We start from the raw sequence: 22996 nt of genomic DNA, 5'->3' as shown, positions 1-22996 counted from the left end.
AGGTACTGGTGATTTTCAAGTGCAAGAGAATGATATTTTGTTGATAAAAAATCATTTCTTCCCCCCCCCTTTCAGTTGGCACCCTAAAATATCGCCCACCTTCAGTCGGCGCTTTTAACGGCCAGTTCGCGGGATTCAAGGTCCGCCCTGGGTGAAGGGGGTATTTTGTTCTCGCTTCAGATATTCTTTTTTATCTCATAGAGTTCATCCGAAGCCTCCTAGGTACTACATCTAGGAGGCTTTGGTTCAGCCCAAATTTCAAGGAATACGGTTGTTTAATTGTTGAAGTCAGGGCTGAACCAGCATCTCCTAGAGCTATCTCTAGGAGATGCTGGCTGAACTTCTCGACATAAAAAAAAGAATATATACAGCGGAAAAAACAACAACCCACATGTGTGTACGTACCATGTCTGAAAAGATTATATGCGTGAATTTATCTTGTGACCCACCAGCTGTTTGAAGTACTTGACCCACCATTTTCATTATTCTCAATGTTTGTTTTTACAAATACTTTCCTCTTATCAACCTATTTTTCCTTCTTTTGTGTATATGTTACGGTCCATGCTCTAAGTTTTGGCGATCCGTGAAGTGACCGGCCGCTTCACACAAGTGACTGATCAGTTCACGAAAAATCTAGACTTCGAACATTGACCGTAAACTGGGGGAAAAAAGACATGTTTTTCACGTGTACTACGAAAGGGGAAAAATTTCAATATTTTTCAAATTCATTATTCTCACTATTCGTTATTACACTGTTATCAATGTCACTACGGTTTCTGTAGAACCAAATCGTCTGTTTGTTCGTTCCTCGTCTTTATCAAAATTGTTTACTCTTTTTCTGTAGGACACGCAAAATTCATGAATTTTGGACCTTCAATCACGTGTGGAGGCGAAATAAAAGAAGTGTCCTTCTATTTTGCGTTGGATCAGTCAAACCGGAGAGGATCAAAGCCGAATCTTCAGGAGTTCGAGATTGTAGAAATGTCAACAGTTTGGATCGAGCTCTCTGGACTCGGTCCCCTCACGTGGATCATGAAATGGCTTCTGACTGGTATTAGCAAACTTGTCGAAGGCGTCATCATAGAAAAAGTCAAAGTTAAAATTGCGGAATACCTCAGAGATGAACTTGCAAAATTTTCGTTCCCTGTGTAAAATTCTTTACTTTCCATTCTTTCCCTTCCCCTCGTGTTATTCTTTGAGAGAATAAATAAAATGAATAAGAAAAAATTGTAAAAGACCATTAATTTCAGCGTATAATTAACAAGATACGTTCTTTTTTCCCTGTAATATTGACGATAGTATTGATATTACATACAGTTGTTAAAATTTAAAACGTTTCAAACTCTACAGGCTGACCTATATTTTTTCAAGAAATAAAATACAGGTATTTAGGACCGCGAACACAAGGAAATACGGAAAATCACCAATCGTCACCAAAGGTAACCAAAATTGTCAATTAAAACTACAATCACCGAAAATCGCTAATGACGGGAAATGAAGTAGGCTACTTCTGCAAATCGCAGTGGATTCAAATGAATTCTTCGGGGTAAAAAAACCATTTCAATTACACACGCAAAGATGCGAGATATACTACATTCACTCATGTATTTATCGTCATAATCATCGTAACAATTTTTTTAAATTGTTTTTAAACAAACCATCTCCGTAACATCACTATACGATACAAAATATCGTAATTGAACAGTTTAAAATTAAATTAATTAGGAATTAATGTGTTGATTAATTATTTATTTTATTTATTCTCAACAGTAAAAACCCGTTTTGAAGAATAAAAAAACGATAATGAACTTATTAGTTTTCCTAAATGCTGCCACGTATCCAGGTTTAGGTTCACTTGTACTCTAGGCCATTAGTTTGTGTCCCGACATATCCAGAGGGGTGCGGGGTCATGATGCAATGCGTGGAAAGCAGATCAGTGGGCGAAGCGCACTCAGCCAACACCTTCTAGAGCAGTGGTTCTCAACCTTTTTTTATCCATGCCCCCCCCCCTTCACCCATTTCTCATTCCTGTGCCCCCCCCCTTATGAACATGAATAATTTTCTACTCCCCCTTCCTTCTTCCCCCCCCCCCCCGTTTTCCCATTAGAAGATAGTTATTCAAAAATTGTATGAAGTATAAATATGTTTGAATTTGATTAATTTTTAATTTATGAAAATAATGAAAAAGCGAAACAAATATAATAGAATACAGTAAAAAATAGAATAAATTATTTTCAATCAATGTAACAATGCAACTCTGAGCTTGAAGACGGCGCAATGTCATCAAGTTACTGCACTGAATGAAATTTGTATTATTTCCAAATTAGTTTTTTTTTTGTGTAAAAGATTACGGTTTCATTGAAAAATGTCAGTTGTAGCTTCCAAAATACGCATTCTTATAATGATAAAAATCGCAAAAAGTGGTAGCAAGCAGTTTTATTAATTTTATTCTCTTCATGCGGATAAAAGTAGTAATGACGGAGTACATACACATACGAATGAATCACAATTGAAAAGTTCAACCTTCCACATCGTTTTCAACAATAATACATGTATCAAGGATATAGGTTTATGTTGTAGCCCTACTATGAATTAAAAAAAAAAATAAAATGCGTTTTTTTTTTTGTTTTATTTTGAATACTTGTTTGAACCATTCATTCCAGAGAAACCATGTACGCAGTGACAAAGCTGTTCATGTGAACATAATAATGATTCATTATCACGATTTCAAGCCCATCGGAAAATATAAATAATCAGATTTTCAAATACGAAAATTATCAGTTTGTTGACTTCAATTTCCATACGGTGAAAATCTGATATTTCGTTGGATGACAAGCTGCGTTCAAGTGGCTTTTTGGTTCATGACGTGGACGCTCTCTCGCAGGCAAACGAAGCAACGTGCGAGTTAACTTAAACCCAACACAATTATTTCACATAACAGTCCGTACTATATTTAATATACAAGGCGCATAGGTAACGGGGCATACGACATTTTACTGGCGAACCAGGTCCTAGAAGCATACCTCCAGTTGGAAAAAGTACCCAAATAATGTGTAGTACTCAGATATTTGATTCATGTTGCCAGGGGTTACATAGTTATTAAAATAAAAATGTTAACTCTTTATGCGGACACCCTGTGCCCCAAAACCCAATGTGAAAGTTGTTTTCCGGTCTCCAACAAAAAACTTCAACGTTTCTAAGTGCAATATTCACTGAGATATTCGAAGAAAGTTGGAAGAAAAAGACCAGCATTAAATACGGGGAAGCCATTTTATCCGTTGCTGTTTTTTCCCAAATTTCCTCAATTTTTCGAATTCGCATATCTCGGTGAATATTGCTCTTAGAAACGTGAAATTATTTTAGTCGGCATCGGGAAAGACAGAGCAACAACGTCTTAATTGGATTTGGCACACGGGGACGGTATAAAAAGTTTTTGCACTTTATAACTATACAACCCCTTACAACATGAATGACATATCTGAGTTGGACACGTGATTTGGACACTTTTTCCAGTTGGGTATGTCTTTAAGACTAACGGCCCGCCAGTAAAGTGCCATACGCCCTATTACCCATGAGCCTGCATATACACGTAAAAAAATAGCTTGAGACGAAATACAGTCGACTCTCATTGTAACAAGTACCATTACAACGGGAAAAATATCGTTTTAACGAAAACTTTTCTAATCCCCGGGTAAGTTTACATAGATGGGAACAATTTAAAAATCTGGAATTCTTTTGTAACGAAATTTCGTTATTACGAAGTGATTCCTCCGGTATCTTGGAGTTCATTATAATGGGATTTGGCTGTATTCCCCCCCCCCCCCAGAAAAAAAATCTGACATTTTTGCACTAAAGTAATTGAACTTCGGCAATTTGATCTGAAAACGGTCCTTTTTATAATGATTATAATGATTATGTCCTTTTTACTTTTATAAATTTAGGAAGGAAACAAAAGGAAGAAAGGGTGGAGAGAAAAAAAGAAAAATGACCAAGAGGGACTCAGTTGTGCGCAAATGCCTTGAAATTCCACTTGTGCGCAAGGGGATTCGCGCCTCACTCGCAGTTTTATGACAAAATTTGACATTTATGAGACGTTTGACTACGGTCACGATTAATCTCTATATATAGTTTTCAATATTAACATATCTCATTTATACGAAGAAAAATTTCAATTATTTGACATTTTCATTTTGATTGGAACTCCAAATCTTTGGCATTTAGACATCATTTCAAACTATCCAATCCACGCAGTTTTTGCAGATTGTGAAAACGCGTCGATGAATTGGTTTTGCATGCGTATTATCAACACTAAAAACCATAAATTTTAGGTTGACAGATGCAAAGAGACGCATTCAGAGGGTTATGGACATTTCAAAGTGAAGACTTACGTGAGAATTTATTGCACTTTTCTGAGAAATCAGCAGACGGAGTGAGTCTCAAATAAACGGATTTAAATTGCTTTAAATGTGGTCATACGCCCTTTAAGAATTTTTTTTCTAATGTCCACAACATTGTTCTTGCAGGATAGGAAAATTGCATTGAAATTATTTGGGATGTTGCAGGCCAGTAGTAGGTGCCTATCGACATTTCGTACTGATGAATGTCTGATCAACTTGTAAAAATTGAGATTATATATATTATATCTGTAGTGACCTTATGTTCTTTGAATAGTGAGCACTCATGATGACAAGCATAACCAGAAATTTATTAATAAAAAAAAATAAAATAAGAACGTTAACATGAGACGACGATCCTACTCGATCGCTTTTCCACACCATTCTCTCTCTCTGTTTATTTTCGAATATCCAATTTTTTTTTTGCAACCTCCGGTCTCCTGAGGCTTTTCTTCTTCTTATGCTCTCGAGCCTTATACCATATTGTTTCGTCAAGGTTGTCAACTGAGAGACGCGCTACAGAACACCACACCCCCCACGCAAGATTGGGTTTACCTATAAACACAAACTGAATTCTCTTGTTTGTTCTGTTCTTTGACGAATTCCAACAGCGCGGCTCGAAGTATCTCAGCAACGGTCCAGCATCAACCAACTCTCTAGATGCCCTGGTCGTTATCACCTCGATGATCTCCACGTCGCGTATCACCGAGATTCGGAAGAAATCCGTCTGGAGGAGTTTCTTGAGCACTTTTCCAGTCGCCGCGTTCCTGCAATGTATGGCACACTCACAGAACTTCTCGGACGGCAACTCGTCGGAAGGATTGGCATGGATAAGCACGTTCACGTCGATGTTCAGAAACGACCGCATTACGTCGGACATCAACGTGATTAAACCCTCGTGTTTCATGTCGAAGCCCTTTATCAACAGCAGGACGAGGATGTCCCCGGTGGCCTCGTGGAAACCAGGATTCGTTCCACCCCGGAAAACGTGTGACAGATGCTCGTACTGTATGAAAAACTGAATGTGTCCCATCTCATGGTGAATAGTGATGAAATCACCCTCGGTTCTGTCTGCGAACATTTTGATCCAGAAGTCCAATCCATTGGACAATTCGTGGACAGACGCGTGGCAAACTATCTTCTTGCCTTTGGATCTGTCGAATATAGACGTCTTCCAGAAGACCTTCGTCTTCGGCTTCAATCTCAGTGAAGTGAAAAACTCTTCAGCCGTCTTCACTTCCAGCACCGTTATATTTTCCGCTTTTGACGCCGGAGCGACGTCCACCGATGGCTTCTCGGTCAATTGCTTCACGTGGTCCATATTGCTACCCCATTGCTGGGTCCACATGTCCTCTAAAATATACGCCGGTACGGGTCCGCATTCTTGAATCTTGTCGCTACCATAACAGTTCCTGGTCGTGCACTGGACATAAACGGGGAGTTGCTTGTACGGCGGTTTCACCCGATTCCACAGCTTAGATATGGCGTCTTCGAGTATGTCACATTCGTAGCTATCCCGAAACATGGATATGGTGTTTTCAAAGTCATTAAGCTTCGCGGTTTCGTTGCTGAGCTTCTCAAATTCCCAGAAATATTTCCTGACGGGTTTATCAGTGACGTCTCTCCAAGATGTCCACAAGTATGCCATTTCGTCATAATCACGAGCTTCCGCTATGATCCTTCTTAGATCCAATTCCATTTGTAGGGTGCACTCAGATTTGCTTCGGCTCTTGGTTGTATTGAGATGGTGAGTTTCTCCAACCTTCTCGCGTTTGATTTCGCAGATTTTGGTGGTGTCGAAATGCTCAGTCAGGTCATCCACCAGCTCAGTCTGTCTTTTGTATTTGTCCTCGGGTAGAGATGACATCTTGTCCTCTTCAATATTCACACTCACGCCCTTCTCCCTTCGCTCTGTCGCAGGAGGCTTGTGATATTCCCTTATAGTGGGGAAGGACAATCGCCCTTCTTCGGTGTCTGCGGCCTCGCAAAGTAGTCCATGTACGTTTGGTGGAATAATGCATTGTTCTCGAATTTTATCTGTTACTGCAGCGAGAATTTCAACAGGTTTACAAAAATCTTCGTTATTTCCTATTTCCAGCGAAGCACTGATATTCACAAGGGATGCTTCAATTCTTTCTCCAAATGCACTCGCTAAGATGATTTTCCTTTTCTTAGTTATTGGTTCCTGTATACAGTCAGAATGAATCACTGGGATTTGACAACCAGAATCCACTAAGCTTCTGATTTTTCTATCGTCTACGCAAATATCAGCATAACGTAAAGGGTTCAAATCCAGACTCGATTCAATGGAATTAAATAATTCCGATCGAATTTCTGCGATCAACACATTATCTTCCGATTTCTCTTTTGTGTTAGCCTTATATCTTCGGTCACAATCTCGAGCGAAATGGTTCAGTCCACAGATGTAACACTCCTTTGGGGTTTTTCTGATAATCGTGTTTTCGGTCTTGTTCCAGTCCTTATTGCTATGATATTTCCGAGTTGGTGGTTGATATGCTGTTCTTGTCGATGTTCCTCGTCCCTCTCTATAACTGAAGTGTTGTTGCTGTAACAATGACTTTTCTTCTCCGTAAAAAGCTTTCTTATCCCCGCCGATGTCTGCCCTGACGTTCTCATAGTCATCCAACTTATTAGCAAGGATGTCGGGTCGCTTGAATTGAGACCACTCGTCAATAAAATGATCTCGAATCTCTGACGGTACTTTGCGTTTTATCTGATCCGTAATAATCAAATCAGACAGTTCTTCAACCGTGGTAATCTCCAGGCCTCGGATCCATTCAGTGAAGAAATTTCTGAGTTCATAAGCAAAATCACACCACGTTGCTTCCGATCGTTTACTGTGCTTCGTGAACATCTGTCGAAACCTCTCGGGAGTAAGCTTATATCTCTTAAGCAAAATGGATTTGACTTGGTCATAGTCATCTGTTGTCTCTTCATTTTCTCTAGCAATAACTTGCGCCACATCATAAGGTAATAGTCCAATCAGATATGAAACCCAAAGTTCCCTTTTTATTTCGGCTCTTTTCGCTTGCCTTTCAAACAGCACCAGGTAGAGGCTAATCTCGTTGCTCTTCGGATCGAACTTTTGTAAAATATTCTGTAGCTCTAGCCGTGGCCTTGCCATTGAGTTAATCGGGGATTCACCTGCCGCGCTGATGCGAATCCTTTCATTTTCTAGTTGCATTTTTCTGAGTTCGAACTCCATTCGTCTCTCCTCACTAGCTTCCATCCGTTTTCTTTGCTCCTTCCACTATGCATTGGATATGAATGATTCCACGATTCATACACAGATGCACAACATTCTATGCTAAGATGTGATTCAAGTAGCGATGTAAAATTCTCGGAGAATATTCTCATCGAGGAGAATATTCAACAATATTCTCTGGTAGGACTACTAAAAATAACGAGAATATTCTTAAGTTCTTGTTGATGAAAATATTCTCCTGTTATTCATCTACTCTATAATATAAAATCACAAACTCGAAAAGGGCCTATTTCTAAGCAACCGAAATTAGTGACGATTTTATGTTACGGAAATGAGTGACGGAAATCTGTTACGTTTTTGTGTTACGGAAGTCGGTTACGATTTTGGGTCAAGTATTCATTTAACACCTGAGGACATCGGGAACCGCTTGACCTGTAGAGATCAAATTTTGTGCATGTACCCAGAGGTATGTATACATCACCAGCGTTCCCAACACACAGGGTCCGGGTACCCAGGGTGGGGCATTGGACAGATCTCTTTATGGGGAAATTGACAGTTTTCATTTTGAGTCGAGGATGAATACTTGATTTTCATTGCGCATTGTGCTGCATTGCTTATTGTGGCACTGCAAAAATAATGGTGTACTACTGATTGCGGTGCATTGTATATTGTAGTGCATCGCGTGCTGTATGCTCATTGTAATGCCCCGTTTAATGCGTATTGTGGTGCATTGCGTACTATAGTGCTTTTTATAGTGCTTTGCTTATTGCGATGCATCGCATACTATGCAGCATTACTTATTTGTGGTGTACAATATTACTGATTACACACATTACTATATTACTGATTGTGATACTTTACGTGTTGTAGTGCACTGAGTGCTGTATTGCTTATTGTAATGCAGTGCTTATGGATTATTGTGGCTCATTGCGTATTATGGTGCTTTGTTTAGTGCGATGCATCGCATATTATGCGGTATTGCGGTGCATGAGGTATTGTGCTGCATTGCTTATTGTGGTGCACTGTAAATATTGGCCAATTGCGCGTTGTTATGCATTACGTATTTTAGTGAATCACGTGCCATATTGCTTATTCTAATGCAGTGCTTATGGTGTATTGTGGTTCATTGCGTATTGTGGTGCACTGCATATTGTGGTGCATTGCTTATTGTGCTGTATTGCCAACGGTGGTGGTGGTGTATTTGTTATTGTGCTGTATTGCCTGTGGTGGCGCATTGCTTATTGTGCTGTATTGCCGATGGTGGTGCAATAAGCACTGTCCTGTATTGCCGATGGTGGTGCAATAAGCACTGTCCTGTATTGCCGATGGAGGTGCATTGAATATTTTGCTGTATTGTATTATGCTGTATATGCTGTATGTGGTGCCCTGATATAGTGGTGCATTGTTTTTTGTGGTGCCCTTAATATAAGGCTGCACTACTTATTGTGCTGGTGCATTGCTTATTGCACCGAATCGCCGATGGTGTAGCATTGCGTATTATGGTGCATTGCAGCGCATCGCGTGATATATTGCTTACTGTAATACAGTACTTTTTGTGTATATTATGGTGCTTTGCTTATTGCGATATATCGCGTATTACGGTGCATTACATTTTATGCTGTTTGCGGGGCACTGTAAATAGTGGTACATTGCTATTTTTGGTGCATTGCGTATTGTAATGCATCGCATGCTGTATTGCTTATTCTAATGCATTGCTTATTATGGTGCTTTGCTTATGTGATGTATCGCATATTGTACTGTATTGCATATAGTTATATGTATTGTGGTGCATCGCGTGCTATATTGCTTATTGTGGTGCATTGCTGATTGTGGTGCGTTGCTAATTGTTATGCATTATACTGTATCGCGTACTGTATTTCTCATTGCAATGCAGTGGTTACTGCGTATTGGGCTGTATTGCTTATTGTGGTGTACTGCAAATAGTTGTGCATCGCTGATTATAGTGCATTGCTGATTATATTGTATCGCTTGCTTATTGTGTTTCAGTGGTTATGGCGTATTGTGGTGCTTATTGCGATGTATAGTGCTTTATTGCGTATTGAGCTGTATTGCTTATTATGGTGTATTGCGTATTGTTATGCATTACGTGTTGTAGTGCATCGCGTACTGTATTGCTTATTACAATGCAGTACGTATTGCGTATTGTTATGCATTACGTGTTGTAGTGCATCGCGTACTGTATTGCTTATTATAATGCAGTACGTATTGTGGTGTATTGCATTTTGTGAATTTGTATCCATATTGATGCTCTTGTGAAGCATTTATTGGTCTACTATTTCGTGGAAATCCACAGATCTCACCTCGTAAAAGATATGATTCACTGATTTCAATTACATCTATTTTTTCGTTGATTGCGTCTGAACTGAGCTGTATTGTAGCATCGTAAGAGTTATGGAGATTTACTGCGCAAATTTTATTATTCCCATTGTATCGATATTAAATTATTTCATTTAATTGAAGCTCGCTGTGTTGTTGTTAGTGTTGAATGAATTGCGATTGTCCTCTTAATTTTGTCGCGCTGTGTTTCGAAAGATCCTTGTAACAATTATTCCTCCGTCCTCCTTTCCAATAACCTCTCTGTACGGTGCAGAGTTGTTCCTTCTGTGCTTTCTTTCCTCTTGTACTTGATTGAAAATGCTCTTCTATACTCTTGTACTTGAAAATGCTCTTCTATACTCTTGTACTTGAAAATGCTCTTCTATACGTTTGTACTTGAAAATGCTCTTCTATACTCTTGTACTTGAAAATGCGGTTATTCCTGTTATTTTGATTCCTTGGGTACGGTCTACGCTTGGATAAGCGTAGACCGTATTTCTTCAGAAGTTGTCCCTTATTACTTTTATGCGGATGTCTCTGCTGATCATTCTTACAATATATCACCATTCCAGTCTTTATTAATTGTGTTTCCTTTCTCTTTTACATGATCATTTCTTGAAATTATTTCCTGTGCTTTAACTTTAATCTCTCTTTGACCTTCTTATTTTTATTCCTGACTAATTCTTGAAATTCATCTCTTTCCCTGTCCTTTTCCAGTTGTCCTTCTATTCTTCAACAGTTTTTGCATAGTTCACATATTCGAAGGAATTTTCTGAAACAGAAAGATAATCTTCCGTATCGCTAGTATCTTGTCTAATCTCATTTCTCTCCTCTATCTGAGTATGTGTTTGTTCTTTCCTTAATTCATCTGATTCTTTCTTTCCCATGCAGAAAACTCCATTTTCATCCGTGTTTTTTCTATCCATTCCATAATGTTCAGTAGGATTCTATTAGCTCTTCTTCTTTGGCTGTTGGGTAAGTTGTATCTGATTGATCCTCTATTATTATTTGTGGTATTGTAGTTGGCCATGTTTTTGAATTTCCTTAATAGATGCGTGATGTTAACCTTTTGCTTCTTAGTCTGTACTTCTTCCTCTTCGCTGAATATCACCTCTTCATCTAGGCTGCTTATCTCTGTCTGGCTGTCATTGCTAACCTCTGTTTCAAAGTTGAAGTCGTTTTCATGTATTTCTGTTTGTAAATTTTTTTCTTTTTTTTTTGGTTTTCTATTTGTTGTATTGATGGTACCTCTAGACCACAGTTCAAAAGTTTTATTATTCCCTTTGTCATCTTCTAATACTCTTTTTTTTTCTTTTTTTTTTTGTTCTTTTCCCTGCTTTCATGTCCACGTGTTTGTAGAAACTCTAATGCTCTTGGTTTTTTACCAAGTTCTTGAATATCATTTTGCTGCACTCCTTCTTCTGAATCTTGCATCTTCTCATGTCCTTGAGATCTTGATTCTGGTCTCTTTTCTCTATCGTTGCCCACAGTCGCCCTGATTCCTTCGTTGATGTGTCCTCCTTGTCCTTACTATTTCCATTATCTTCGTATCTGCATATTGGTAGACACTCTGATGTTCTTGACTCTTTTCCAGGTCCCTGATGATCATTTTGCTGCACACCTTTCTCTAGTTCTTGCATCTTTTCATGTCTCTGATCTTGATTTTGATTTCCTACCTCATCCGTTGACCGCATTTGTTCGATTTCCTCTGTTTGTGTGTCCTTTTGGTTATTGTTTTTCCCATTATCTTCGTGACCACATGTTTTAGGCACTCCAATGCTTTTGGCTTCTTCCCACTTCCAAGTCCTTGAGAATCTTTGTGTTGCACTCTTCCCTCTGAATTCGACATCTGATTACCTTGGTCTTGATTTACTTTGTGTGCCGAATCCCACAGTCGTGTTGATTCCTCCATCACCTGATGTCTCAATTGTTCTTTTGCTCCTCCCTATCTTGGTACTTGATGGTGGTGTCCTGATATTTGTGAAATTAATCGTATTCTCTGAGCTTGGTGAGTCTCCCTCAGCAACACTCTTTTTTGAATCTCCCTCAGTAGCACTATCTTCTGAATTTTCCTCAGTAGCACCCTTTTCTGACTTTTCTTCAAGATCACACCAATGATCTTCCTCTCTATCCTTTGTCACCGAAGCATCACTCTGAAACTCAAAATTATATATATATTTTTTACTTCTCCCCTGTAAGCTATTGTCAGGTTTTTCCATTATCCTTTGATTTAAAATAATTATTTTCAGATTATGCAATAAAACTTTGTTTTAATCAATAAGACTCCTAATTATGACTAAACGCAACAAACAGTACAGAAATCTCTATTATAATGATGATCTGACAACGCTATGGGCGAAATTCTAAGAGTCCCGAAAAATGGAATACAGAATATGGTCTAAAATCGGGATATTGAAACGTCTATAATGTATATCTGGCAACACTGCCAGCAAAACATGCCCCGAAAAAAGAAATCAAGATATGGTCTATGACAAAAAAGCTCTATATATTTTTAGAGCTCAAAAAATAAAAATATAAACTGATTGACCATTACACCAAGTACCTGTATAAATGTGTTAGTGAAGGGTACTTTCAAGGAAACAGTTATTTTCCGGATATTATGCTGAGGTGAGCTCGGAAAGAAAAGTCATCACGTCTCCGCCGGGACTTTTCTTTCCGAGCTCACCTCAGCATAATATCCGGAAAATAACTGTTTCCTTGATATCTCTGGCTGAGAAAAAAGCCATCTATATCTCTCTGAAGGGTACTTTGTTTACACTTTTTTCTTCTGTTGAGATTTAAATTTCAAAAAATTTATGATTACGATTATGATTATGATTTATGATTAATTGATACAATTAATTTGTATCAATTAAGCTATTGAAGATAGAATTCCAAAATAAGCGGCGGAACAAAATATATGAATCAATCTTCCTAATATTCACAAACACTAATTTTAGAATTATAAAAACATTTCGAAATTAAACTTCAAAATTTCACATGTTAATTTTGCATAGACGCCATTACCTATGGGAATTAAAATGTCCATAATCATTAATATACAACTCCAAGTTTCAAAATATTGATGGTGTAGCACTATGTATAGGCTACAGAATGTATATGCATTTAAATTGGCATCTTAACAACAAAACATTGTTTACACAATATTTTTACAAGGTTTGCTCCATAGGCAAACTTTGAAGATTCAAAAATTCGTAACGGCTAAAATTTTCTATCAACATTTGTCCGAGAGAAACATTGTTTTACATAGAAAACCACCCAAACAATTCGTATATGAACTCAGTTTTGGGATTTGCTCACCGCTTATACGAAAAAAATCTTTACCAAGTTTGGTCGTTAAGTAGTACACAAACCCCGTATACAGCCATGCTGTTCATACATCACGATTAGTTTTGCAACCACGCATTGTAGACTCACGCAGTAAAAATCACTTGATGCACGGTTTGTTCACTCACAGTTTATGACATACTGCGACACTTCATGCTTATTTAAAAATACTTTACAACGCTACAAAGACAGAGCGCAAAAAAAAAAGCTCCTACTGTATAAATACCAATCAAGAGGTATGAATAAGCAGATTTCGTTGCGTCTGCGTAACTTTCTTGGAAGAACTTGATTTTCGTGGGATACAACTGTCTTCCCAGATGGGTGACTTGGTCCCTCCTATTTTTGAATAAAAATATATCATGCAAATTTAGCGTTATTTCCCGCAACCCTTTATGAAAAAAGTTCTGAGTTGTAAAAAAATAACAGATAAATTTCTATGATGGCTGTATTTAGGGAATAGTTTAACCATCTTTTGCTCGGACGAAAGCTCAGACATAAGATAATCGAAAATGAGTAACGCCTTATTAACCCGCTCAAAATCATAGTCGTCTCGGAATTCGACATCTTTGATTTCCACATGCACTGGTTGAGATTCACCGTAAAACCATATTATTCGTTTCGGTAATGGTTTTATGAGTTTATCGCAGCCCTTTCAGAAAATAAGTTTTCCCGCTTCCGCTTGCTCCGGCGCAGACTGCCGTAAACGGGTGGTGTAGCGTTAATGGTTCCATTTTGAATAATGACAAGATAAGCGTTATGTAAATCAGTTTTATATTGGAAAGAAAAATATTTTCTCACAAAATTAAACAGTAGAAAATCGTTGTTTACATTAAAGCGGGATACAATCGAATTCATGCTCTCTCACAAGCATTTGCAGTGCACGTAATAAATGACGTAATGTCCACAAACTTGCGTATCAGCCGACTGTAGCTCCACATCGTTGTAGTTGAACCGTTGATATCTTCTGAGGAATTTTATGATGTTACCTTTCTGGAAGTTAGAAGGTTGCCTTCCGAATGAATCGAAGAATTCGGCAGTCATGTTATCGTGGAGATAAATCGCGAACCAGTGTGTTCCGGGTTCAGTGTTGGTATCAGTGTTAACAATCAAAGCTGCTGGATACCTCCGTAACGTATCACTAGCGTAAAAATCTGTGAATGTTTTCTTAGTTATCGGGTTTGTTCGAAGAGCACGTCGGAGCTGGTCGGAATTCATTAGCTTGAGAAATCACACCACACACTTCCATACTTTGTTATCTCTATCAGACCCTGAAATTCACCGTAGATGATGACAGAGATGGTTTTGGGTAATGCTTCTGCAAACTTCCACACGTAAGTTACCTTGGCGGACTAAGTGTAAGTGTCCACAGTTACTTTGATCGGGGAGCAGCGAGAAACAAGAGGGTGTACTCGTTTTGGAATTCCTGTTGCGTTATATCAATACCACGATCTTCCTCGATTCCAAATAGATTGTTGTAAGTTCTGACAATGTTTCGGGTTTCAAAGTTGGGTTCCAGAGGTTTATGGGGCACCGGACGTCCGTTTACGTATACGGAGACAAAGGTGAGGTTGTAATGCTTGAAATCGAATGGGTTACTTGTAAAGGTGCCGTTGAATGCGTCATTATCCACTAGGGATGGGTATCTGAGGAGCAAGGGATGAAAACTGAGGATTAAGAGATGGAAACTTGAGGAGCAGAGGGAGCTAAGAATGGGAACTGAGGATTAAGGGATGGAAACTGAGGAGCTAGGGATGGAAATATGAAGAGCGAGAGGAGCTAGAGAGGGAAATATGAGGAGCGAGAGGAGCTAGGGATGGAAATATGAGAAGCGAGAAGGCAAAGGTCGCCGATAAGAGAGATTAAGAATGGATATCTGAGGAGCTAGGGGTCAAAGGGCACCGATAAGAGGGTTTAGGGATGTAAATCTGAGAAGCCAAGGGGACAAAGGTCACTGATAAGGAGGTTGGTGGCTCCTCACTCCTCATCCCTGTTTTTGAACTCTCATTTTTATACTCCTCATGTCAATTGTTTGTACACCATGTTTGAGTCTTACTTCCAGTGATCATGCTATGTGTCTCAACTGGGGCTCCCCCTTAAAGATTTCCTGATTATCTCTCTTTCTTGTTATTAAAAATGTCTTGATTTAAATTTCACATTGTTGCATTGGCTCCTTGTGTCGGGTTGTTTATTGAGATATATTTTTGTTAACGTCCGGTGACGGACGTTAACTATTATAAGTTCTTTACTATTATAACTATTATAAGTTCTTTTTTTTATTATGTTGTTTATTTGAAAGTTTATTATTATTCTTTTTTTCTAATCACCTCCCTCCGTTTCTAAAACTGTTTTGCCATTAAAAACCATGGTACGTCGTAATAACAGTGTGTCATCTCTTGTAGGACACAATGTGTAACATAGTAAAGAATGAGCTATTCCCTCCTTTTTCTTCAGAACCCTGTTTTCAATTTTGGTAAATATTTATGTGGTATGTGGGAAGAAAAAAATGCTTTCAATTGGAAAGACCGAGTAAAAAAACATTGAAAGGACTAATATAAAAAATTTATTGCAATGAGACACTGTGAGAACCAAGAGAGTATCTTATATAGTTTCATGGAAGTAATCCGCAAGTTTTTGTGGAATCGATCGACTCAATAATTTATCTATATGTTCGGCAAAGCCAGTGTTGAGCCAATTAGTCATCCATTCCAGATGGCCGAGCTCGGATATTTCCAAGTTAACGTTGTGCTTTCCTACAATGTTCACATCTCCGAGTCGAGGTTTCGATTCCCTTTCATTTGAGTGGATGACTGCAAACGAGAATGTTATCTCCGGTATGTGAGCTTTGCAAACGACTGATTCGCTGAATGCCATAAACTTCAAACGACCTAAAAGTAAAATATATAAATATATATATATATACTGTATATAGAAAAATGTACAAAATGCACACTATGAAAATTTAATATGTCGAAACTCACCAATACCAGCGCCATAGGCAGCTGTAATATGCAGTGTAGTGAAAAAACATTGTTAAAATATAATTTTTTTTATATGAAAACAGAAAACAAATTAATTATGTAAACAAGAAAGCAAAAATATATCAACAATGAAAATTCCAAAAAGAAATAAATTGAAGAATTCAAAAGTGAAAAATTCAAATAAAAGAATTCAAAAACGGAAAAAGTCATAGCCAATGTCTAAGGCTTGTGTTGCATGTCACAAATCTGAATTTAATTGGATTTTTGTGAAATTTGCAGTAGCAAAAAGATGTGGAAACAAGATTATCATTTGAAATTTTCAATTTTTTGAAATTTTCCAAGTTTCTTTTATTGATTTCTTTGATAAGTCTGTCAATTGAAGTGTAGGTGTAGGTATTGTTAAAAGAATACTCGTTGATAAGTCACTTTTTTTAAAACACTTTGCAAATAATAGCAAAATTATTTGCAGCTTTATCCACAACCGAAATTATGAATTTTTCTTTGAGCTGCTTGATTTCTTGTAGAAGTTTCTCATCCTCGGCGAAATTATCGTTATATGAAATTTCGTTATTATTGAAAAATGTCTTTACACTTTTCGAACCATGCATGGGGTTTCCCCTAATAATGACCTTCTGCATAGGTCCTATTTCACTCTCATAAAATTCCTTTTTGTGTTTTCCTTTTTCTTAAAATATTTTTTTTGTGTATATATATATATATATATATATATATATATAGTATATACACTTTCAATTTTGAAACTTAAATGCAACTCTTATAAAATCGTGTGTGGTGTACAGTGGTACCTCGGCTAACGAAGATAATTCGTTCCGAAATCCTGTTCGTTAGCCGAAATATACGTTACGCGAAATTCGATTTGCCATGGGTTCTGTTTAACCTCCCAGCGGGCGCGCATGCAAGAGATACGTGCTCTAATTTTCTCCGCTTATCTCCTACATGGGCGCTGTCACTAGAAGGTTAATTAGTGATGCGATGCTACATCGATTACGAACGAGACTAAGTGAAATTTTAATAATAACCATCCAGCCGAGACATCCGTTACCATAACAACCGAGCCGACATTCCAATGCCATACTGTTGCCATTCCGCGACTCGTTATAATAATAATGAACATAAATTAATAACACCTTCAACACGTTACAGGTTCTCTTACTACTAAACCACACATGCACTTTGTCCACATTCCTCTGCAGAACTTCTAACGAATTAGTGCATGAAATGTGCTTGTAGGTTTGGCTGAGTGTGCTAGTGGTTGTTTCTGAGCACTGCTGCCATCTGCCATCAATTTTTATAACCATGAGTGAAGTGTAATGCACAATTATTTAATGTGAGATTAAATAATTGTATCGTTGTACCTTTGACGGTACTGCCTAAACTTAAAGATAAGTTTTAACCCCCTAGAATAGTACCTAAAAAATGTGCGTTTAATGATACCTATGCTAACTACGTCTTTTAAAGTATAGGTACCATTCTAGGATTAAACACGAAGGAGCATTTTAAAAAAGATGAAAACCGACCGAAAGCTATAAAATTGGATAAATGAAAATTTACAGGAAGAGGAGATATACAGAAGATCTTACTCTACTCTGTGACTAAGGGTGACTAAGGGTACAAACATAGTGCACGCCTGTTTCAGATTCTGGAATTTGGCGTCTTTACTAAATGAAAAAACAAACAAAAATTTAAAATTTACAAACTATGAATTTCGGGGTTTTTTAGTTTTCAGGTTTCTTCGATTTACCGAAAAAAAATTGATTTTTCCGATTTCGGCTATCGATGATGATCGGACCAATCTGAAGGGGGGGGGGGACGCTTCTTTCACTTACATAGCGGGTTGCCGCATTCCTCCGAGCCGGCTGATTGAGGAAGAAGATTCACCGGAGAGAAAGAGTTTTTTTATTTCCGGCTCTTTCCGGCTCCAGATTCCGCGCGTGTCGAACATGTATTTGAAATAGATTGAGAGCGATATATAAATGATACTGATTTGTTTACTAACGTAAATACACTGCCGGTACTTTCAGAAATTAAAGTGAGGTTTTCGAAACAATTTGTTTTGTTTTTTGATTGAAAAGTGTTTGAAAATTTAGAAAAAATAATTATCTTATATCAGCGTGTCACTTACTGTTCATTGATGTTTCGTGAGTAACAATTTCAAAAACATAGTAATATTTTTCTGCAATATTTTTCTTCCCTCAGCTGAAATTTATTTATAAAAAAAATTCCAAACAATAATATGAAAGCAACGTATAATTTTAAAATACTGTATATTAACCACGGCTCTCAAAAAAAATTTGGGGATTTTCAATTTTTTCTTCAATTTATATGGAAAAAATTAATGTTAAATAAAATTTTTGAAGCCAATCAAAAAAAAGATGAATTTGATGACAACGGGGGAGGGGGGTTTAGATAATACTTACGTCATCAACCACCCTTTATGAAAATATGAAATATTCTTAATGGCATCTTACTCGGTGCGCAAAGAACGAGAAAGAGCTTTCGATAGTTTGTGGGCACTTCATTCCCCCCATTGATAAGTGCCCTACAGAGCCACTTTAGTGATCTCTAAATGTTTTGCGTATCCAGGTGATCTGGAAATGTGTCCGGGCCACTTAAGTGCTCTGGAACTGTGCCACGCATCACTCAAGTGATACGTAATTATATGCCGCGGATCACTTAAATAATCTGAGAATGTGCCGTGTGTGACTTGAGTGATGTACATGTAGAACCGAAACTGGGAGCCACTTAAGTGCTCTAAAGCTACGTCATGTCACTCAACGAATCTCTAAATGCGTCACGGATCGCTTAAGTGTTCTGGAACTGTTTCCCGGGTCATTTAAGTGATCTGAAAATGTGCCATGGGCCGCTTAAATGTTCTGGAATTTTACCCCGGGACACTTAAGCGATCTGTAAATGTTCATTTTCTGCCAAGTTCATTCTGCCAAGTTCATTTTTACAAAATTATGTTTGATGAGGGCAAGCCGCATCAGATAACCCCCAGGGCCATATTTGGTTCATGGGCCAATGGCATTTGTGCGATTTATCATTATATGGCTGAGAGGGTAGGTCGCAATGAATTTATTAAAAATGAATTTTGCGTTCATAGCCTTCAAATAACATTGAAATGAACAGAAATTGATTATAATACTTATACTATAATACTTAATACTTATAATACTTAATTAAAGGTATTTTCTTCCGAAATTTCAATTAAAATTTTTTTTGATTAAAAAAATGAATTTTTGATCGTGGGAGGGGCCCAATGCCCCCCTCCCCCCCCCCCCCCCGTGTACGTCTCTGATCCCCACGAATATATGTTAGGGTTCAGAGGGGCAGAGGTGATGACGAAATTTTGCTGACAAGGGGGGGGGTCAGAGTTTTGCTGACTTTTGCTGACAAAGGGAGGGAGGGGGTCAAAAATGGCTAAAAATTTGCTTACTTAATACTTGAACGGCCCCTTGGCTGTAGGACAATACGCAGCAGCGCAAACGAGCAGTCTTCCTTCTCCATCCATTTCGAAATGTCTGAACTTTCCCTGTTGTTGGCTAGATATGGAGCCAAATGTTCCTCCCGTTCCAGGGCCCCGATACCCGGGACGACCTCGGATTCTGACAGACTTTTATTATATTTTACTTCAATTATCTCATACTCTGCGTCGCGAACCAAGTGATCCGGGGCTAGGGTTTTAGTTATTTCGGTTTTTTTTGCCCATCGGCGCGGATATTTATGAAGGCTCCCTTGGAAAAGGGGTCCGAGTTTTTGAAATCTTATTTTTTCCTCTAGTCCTCCCATCGCCCCATTATGTCCCTTCGTAGCCCCCAATCGTGTCTGAAGCTGGTATCACCTCCTGAAGAGCCTCATCACCCACTTTGGGAAACACTGGGTTAGCTTATGAACATTAAAGTGTCGAAGAGGTTGTGTTCTTGGTAAAGACCACGTGATTAGAGGTGAATCAGGACGACATTCAAGACTTAGTGAAAGAACATAGCCAAGAGTTGACTGCAGACTAACTGATAGATCTCCATTGTGTGCAAGAGCTTATGGAAAGGTTCTCGTCTGAAGAAGAGAGAAATGAGGAGTAGTCCCTCACTTCAAATGAGATTAGAGAGATGAGGGAAGCCGAGCAAAATTTTGTAGAAAAAGACCACTCCAAGTAAAGCTGTAGCAGTGTGCGAGCAATCAATTTGCCCAATGACATTGCAATTTCTCATTTCCACGAACTCCTCAAAAGGAGTCAAAAGCAAGTGTCACTCCACTGGTTCCTTTCTGAATTCGCACAAAAAGAAAAAGATTGGTCAGCGAGGAGATTACAATTAGTCCTAAAAAATAGTCCTCTCTCTCTGGTCGTCGTGAAACTATTTTATTCTATGTTTATTTATGGTGTACTGCATCATTAAATAAATTATTATTGTATTATTGATGAAGAGCGCGTTTATTAGTCATTTTTATGTGAATGAATAATTGTGGAACGAATCATCCGAGTTTACATTATTTCCTATGGGAAGTTTGATTCGTTATACGAGTGATTCGTATAACGAGCACGTTCATGGAACGAATTAAGTTCGTTAACTGAAGTTCCACTGCATAATTATTTTATAACTATTTATAATTATATTATATCATCTACATATCACAGGTTCTGTCACTCTCTCAACGCTTCTGATCTTTCAACATTTTTAATGTGCTATGCATTTTAGTTCATGTCGGGTTTTATTGGTGCATATATGCTTGTTTTATTTATATAACTTTTTTTTTCCATCAGTTTTATTGATTATTTCAATTTGGAATTACATGTGATGATTTTTTATTTTTTTAAATATATATACATGTATTTTTTTCGGCTTCATATATTGAATTTTATTGCGTAAACATGTTTATTTTATTGTTGTTTTGTGTTCGGGGATTTTTTTTTTTATTTATTTATTAGCGTCATCTTTTATGCATTTTTCTCTTTGCATATATTCGTGTGTATGAATGTGTGCTGATGTCTCTTTCCAATTTTATTGATTGTTTGAATTGTGCACCTGTGGAGCTAGAGCCTACTGGCCTTGCACAGGTTTTGTATATAATAAATAAATAAATAAATATTATTTTGATTAAGTTCTCCTTTAACCAATAAAAAGGAACTCATATATGTGGTGTATATCGTCATCTTTATTCCTAACTATTAACTGACGTTGTTTGTGAACAATTTTTTCAAAATTTTCAAATTTGCTTAAGTACGTAATTTGAGTTTTCAAAAAAAAAAGAAAATTACAATTTTTTTAAATTCTATAATCATTACTAATTTAACTGTGCAACTACGTTACACGTAAAAAAAGATTTTTCTCAGTGAAAAATCGGCCATGCCTTACCAGGGCCGCGCATTGGTTAATAGGCTTTCGTTTCCATAGCAACGAGTGATGCGGTTCCCTCGTAGCTTCTTCTTTACTGCAAAGTTACCCTGAAACGGACTATAGATATAGTAATACTTATTCATTTCAGTCGCCTTTTATCCCATCGTCCTCGAAGAAAACGAAAAAAAAGAAAATGAGAGAGAGAGAGAGAGGTGATGTTCTTTTTTCTTCTGCTATGCATTTCCACTCGCAGGCATTATCCTGCTGACTAATATGTCACATTCTCACATTTTGATAATCGAATTGCTGTAGGTTGAAGTTAAAGAAAGCGATATCAGGAGCAGTAAGCGATGGATGACTATTTCATGGTGACTGTAGTAAAAGTGAATTACATGACGTACATATCTCGATAAAGGATAGATGTGAAAGTGTAGGCGTACGAGAGGTAGGTGGGTTAATTAATTGTGATTGGCTATATAAAAGGTTCAGCTGCAACTTGGAGAGGTATGCATCAGAGAGGAGTAAGACCGTGCGGACGGGGTCGTCGAACACTTGCTCCGAGACAAATAGCCAAAAACAAAGGACAATTTTTAATGTGAATTTTATCACATATATATACCATTTCTAGTGTATTTCTGAAAGCCAGGGGAGGCAATAACCCCTCCCCGACTCCCCCCCCCCTAAATGACGGGACTGTGGTAAATACAGTGCCGTCTTAGCACATGCGCCCACCCGGGGGGAGGTTCCAAAAGAAGATGGGGAGTCACGAAAATTAGATCTGGCAAAAAATTTCAGGAGTAACTAAGTGAGTTTGCCAAGCAGGGCCTCAGAAAAAAAACACATGGCTCGGGTGCCCACGATACTCTTAAGACGGCCCTGGGTAAGCACCTCTAGAAATTTTCAAAATACGGTCTACTTTCACTACATGTACCTGAAGAAGCACGTGTCCTATAGGGATGTTCCTTGATTTTCCCCCTTGCTTGGAATGTCTGTAATTTAGGTCACATACACGCTCATCTGTGTGTGGGAGTATTCGGGGAAAATCATTCCCTGAAACATAAACAACAATTCATGTTGTTTGTCTCAAGTTTTGCCTACAGTTTATTTTTTGCCTCTCAGAACCGTAGCTTTCGCCGTTTCATCTCAAGAAAGCACTCAAAATCCTACGTGACATTACTGAAACGAATAAACAATAAACTAAAATAATAATAAATCCAACATATAACGTACTGAGAGAAATATTTATTGAGGAAAAACTGATATTTTATTGCGATTTTTTTTCCATTGAAATTGCTCAAAGCAAACGAAATTATACTAAAAAATTATATAATTTTACCATTTTATTATCATTTCAAAATG

At 37.9% G+C, this 22996-nt stretch overlaps 2 protein-coding genes across 3 annotated transcripts in view; one reads left to right on the top strand and one right to left on the bottom strand.

Annotated features, from left to right (window-relative positions):
* LOC149076700 (uncharacterized) overlaps window positions 1–2616 on the top strand; it is a 77585-nt gene extending 74969 nt beyond the window's left edge. For both annotated transcript variants that reach the window (XM_089244324.1, XM_089244325.1), the window contains exon 6: window positions 845–2616. In XM_089244324.1, coding sequence (XP_089100450.1) covers window positions 845–1152 — 308 coding nt within the window. In that variant the 3' untranslated portion in view covers window positions 1153–2616. The remainder of the gene's footprint in view (window positions 1–844) is intronic.
* An 11447-nt stretch (window positions 2617–14063) lies between these two features.
* Window positions 14064–22996, bottom strand: part of LOC149076698 (uncharacterized) — a 79900-nt gene continuing 70967 nt past the window's right edge. The window contains exon 6 of the mRNA XM_089244320.1: window positions 14064–16190. Coding sequence (XP_089100446.1) covers window positions 15904–16190 — 287 coding nt within the window. The 3' untranslated portion in view covers window positions 14064–15903. The remainder of the gene's footprint in view (window positions 16191–22996) is intronic.

The sequence above is a fragment of the Pholcus phalangioides genome, unplaced genomic scaffold, assembly GCF_987345545.1.
Source record: "Pholcus phalangioides strain wild (caught in Gottingen) unplaced genomic scaffold, Ppha-v1.0 ptg000015l_1, whole genome shotgun sequence".
NCBI lineage: Eukaryota > Metazoa > Arthropoda > Arachnida > Araneae > Pholcidae > Pholcus > Pholcus phalangioides.
Note: the sequence above shows the minus strand (reverse complement) of the source record. Positions and strands in the feature narration are given on the sequence as shown.